At 50.3% G+C, this 3,335-nt stretch overlaps 1 protein-coding gene across 1 annotated transcript; it reads right to left on the minus strand.

Annotated features, from left to right (window-relative positions):
• Positions 1-254: 254 nt before the first annotated feature.
• Positions 255-2,647, minus strand: HES3 (hes family bHLH transcription factor 3). The gene is made up of 3 exons (XM_061601898.1): positions 2,567-2,647; positions 1,966-2,047; positions 255-646 (listed from the first exon to the last, which is right to left on the minus strand). Exons 1-3 carry the CDS (start codon positions 2,645-2,647, stop codon positions 255-257), a joined length of 555 nt encoding a protein of 184 aa, XP_061457882.1.
• Positions 2,648-3,335: the final 688 nt, after the last annotated feature.

A 3,335-nucleotide genomic window follows, 5' to 3' on the forward strand; every position in this document is an offset into this window, starting at 1 on the left:
GCGCGCGCAGCAGCCTGGTCCTATGCATATTTACTCGTCGGGAATAAGTGCCATGGAAACCAGTGACGCTTACTCTCAGGTAAAGGTACTTAGGCTGGCAGCCGAACTCTAGCGGGCTCGGGGAGGCTGCTATGACCGATCGATTGATTTAACAAAACTCTATATACGGCTTGATTATAATAGAACCTCAAAAGTGGTTGAGCCGCCTAATGCGGGCGCAGCTGTGGAGCGCACGACCAGGACGCGCCTCTTCCTCACCATGGTCGCCACAGCTCTTGGCTCCGCGCAGGGAGGGCCGTCCCGCTCGGCTCCCGGTCGTCTCTCGCCTGAGTCCGGCCTCCCCCCGAGGGGATGGCGGCCTCGCTGTCTCGCCCCTGGAGCGGCCTTGCTTTCCTGGGCGCCAGCAACGCCGGGACCCGGGAGCTGGCCAGCTCGGCGAGCCGACGTTCCGGGAGCGCCGCCGGGGGGCCGCTGTCCGTGGTGCTGAAGTCGCCGACCGCCGCTGGCAGAGCCCGGGCTAGCTGGTGCAGGAGCTGGAAGGAGGAGGCTTCGCTGGCCGCTTCGGAGCGCAGCAGGAACTGGCGTACTCCTTGCAGGCAACTCCGAAAGCCTGCCTGGTAGTCGGCGCTTTTGGTCAGCGGGGCCCCTGGCCGAGGAGAGAAGGCGTAAGGCCCGAGAGAGCCTGGGAAGAGGAGCCAAGAATTAAAAGCGTGTGTGTGTGGTGGGGTCCACTCTAAGCTATTTGAGGGGGGTAGTTCTCTGACGCTGTTCTTCCCAGGCAGGGATGGGGGACCGGTGGCCCTTCGGATGTTGCTGGAGCTCCTATCAGGCTCAGTCAGGATGACGGGGAGTTGTAGTCCAATAGCATCTGGAGGGCCATGAGTTCCTGTTAATCTGCACATTTATCTTCGTTAATCTGAGCATTAATCTACATTACATTGAAATGGAAACTAACGGCTTTCAAATCGATCCCGATTTATGGTGATCCTCTGAATAGGGGTTTCATGGTAAGCGGTATTCAGAGGCTGTTTACCATCGTCTTCCTCTGAGGCTGAGAGGCAGTGACTGGCCCAAGGTCACCCAGTGAGCTTCATGTCTGTGTGGGGATTTGGACTCTGGTCTCCCAGGTCGGAGTCCAACACTAACCACTACGCCACACTGGCTCTCACCTACATTACATTAATACGGGGTAACTGATCTGCTAGCAACTCCTGAACTGGCAGGCCTCCTGTTCATACTTTCCCAGCTGATTGGGGCGGGGAAGGAGAGCCCAGACTGGCATCTTCCTTTTCCGCTTGAAGGGCCTTTGAGTTCCGAGGTCTTCATGATCAATCATGACTTTGTACGGCCTGCAACGTTTAGTTGCTTATTCACTTAATCAATTAAAAAATCTATTGACTGATTAAAATGTGTCCCCGATTGATCAGTCATCAGATTTTTAAAAGAAAAAAATGTTTTAATAGGGGTACTTATAAAAACCTTAGAGGAGGCATCCCTAGCTGTGTGAGAGTGCCTCTTCTGATAGGATGGGTCCTTCCATACATCATCCTAAAATCCCAGGGAACAGTGCAACCCCATACATGCCTACTCAGAAGTAAGCTCTGTTGAGTTCAAGGGGGCTTACATTCCAGTAAGAGTGTATAGCAATGTACAGGAAGTAACCTGTCCTTTAGATGTGTTGCTTTTTCTGATACGCCAATTTATACAGATTTGATTGACTGGTTTGCATCTGTGTTGGAACTGGTTTAGGTTTTTATTTTTTATTTTTTTTTAAATGACGGTTTAAAGATTTAGTTTTTAAAAATGTTTTTAAAGATATTTTTAGTGTTTTTGTTTGCTGCTCCAGACTCTTTCTGGGACATCAATTTAATTAATTAATTTAATTAATTAATCAACTAAAGCTTAGGTGCTTCTTCAGCCAATGCTTCCTTAATCAAGCTGCATGATTTCCTTTGGAATATTTACCTTGGTCAGAGTGCTGCAGACTCTTCATGTACTTTACACTCAGCTCCAGGATATCCGCTTTCTCCAGTTTGCGCTTTCGGATCTGCAAATTCCCCCCACCCCAAAGCAAGCCAAGGGGTTACTGCGGTCCTTTCTGGGGGAGGGCCCTTCGGTCTGAGTGACTGTTCCCCGTAATCTCGCTGGGCTCTCCCTCCATTGGGTTTAAAGTGGGGGATGTAACTGGAAGGGGGATGAAATGGAGCCCTCTTCCCATTTTGAAGGATCTACAGCAAGTGCAGGGAGTCTCTCCTTCCCTCCCCCGATTTACAGAGGGACTCACACCCTTAGGGACAAAGGACCCTGGGAAGCTGCCCCATGCCAAGTCAAGACAAGCTTGGGAATGCCTAGCACACCTCTCCGGGGGTCTTTGCAAGCCCTACTTGGAAAAGCCGTACCTGGGTTTGAACCTGGGCCCTTCTGCCTGCAAATGGATGTGATGGGAACAGTCTCAGGGTCCTTTGTGCTTTTGCCTCTATGGTTTTCAAAGTGACGTTTATGGGGCCTTTTACCCCCTCCCTGGGGATGACTTGGCCCTGGAAATGGGTGGTGATGGGAGCCTCACCTGATGGGAGTAGTTCTTTTCCAGGAGTGTTTTGAGCTGCTCCAGGGAGAGGTTGATGCGCGCCCGTCGCTTCTTCTCCATGAGCGGTTTGGAGACCTGGAGAAACGCACGTGATTAATTGCCAAGGAAAGAGGTCCAGGCTCAAGCGGAGCCTAATTTGTTCCAGGGATCAGCCAGCCATCTTTTTCAAGCACCAGGGTTTAACTCAGAAAGCAAGAAGAGATGAAGGGCTCCCTGAGTGCATCCTTTCACCACTGACAGTTGCCACACACCTGCAGATTAGTGGGGAAGAGTGTCCAAACCAGAGCAATCCTTTTTCCCCTTAGATCTTAGCTATTTTATTTATTTAAAATATTTCTATCCCGCCTTTCTAGCCTATAACAGGGCACTCAGGGTGGCTTACAAAAATAAAATCAAACACGTACATAATAAAATTGTAAACAATAAAATCACAAAAACATTAAAATAAATCAAAATACACTGGGTGATATATGCTGACTTGCTGTAGCTATTGCCTGCACAGAGGGAAATGCTGCACTCTGCATCAGCTCAGGTGAATCTTCATCTATTCTTCATTCTCTCCAGACATTGCAAACAGGTGTCGAACTCTGGCACACATTAAACCTTGAGCCCAAACACATGGCAAGGGGCTTCTTTCCCCCTCTTCTCTGGGGGGCAGGCTATCCCTATCCTTTACTCCCCTGTGGAGAGTCAGACCCACCCACCTTGCGGAAGGAATTGAGTGCCCTCCTCTCCTGTTGCAGCCTGT

This window comes from Rhineura floridana, chromosome 18 (genome assembly GCF_030035675.1).
Source record: "Rhineura floridana isolate rRhiFlo1 chromosome 18, rRhiFlo1.hap2, whole genome shotgun sequence".
Classification (NCBI taxonomy): Eukaryota; Metazoa; Chordata; class Lepidosauria; order Squamata; family Rhineuridae; genus Rhineura; species Rhineura floridana.

What these genes read in the sequence shown, in the direction of transcription:
- HES3 (XM_061601898.1), bottom strand. Translation starts at nt 2,647, where the DNA reads ATGGAGAAGAAGCGACGGGCGCGCATCAACCTCTCCCTGGAGCAGCTC. An exon ending in AAAAGAACTACTCCCATCAG is followed by an intron (nt 2,048 to 2,566) that starts GTGAGGCTCCCA and finishes GGGAATTTGCAG; the next exon opens with ATCCGAAAGCGCAAACTGGA. An exon ending in TCTGCAGCACTCTGACCAAG is followed by an intron (nt 647 to 1,965) that starts GTAAATATTCCA and finishes CTCCTCGGCCAG; the next exon opens with GGGCCCCGCTGACCAAAAGC.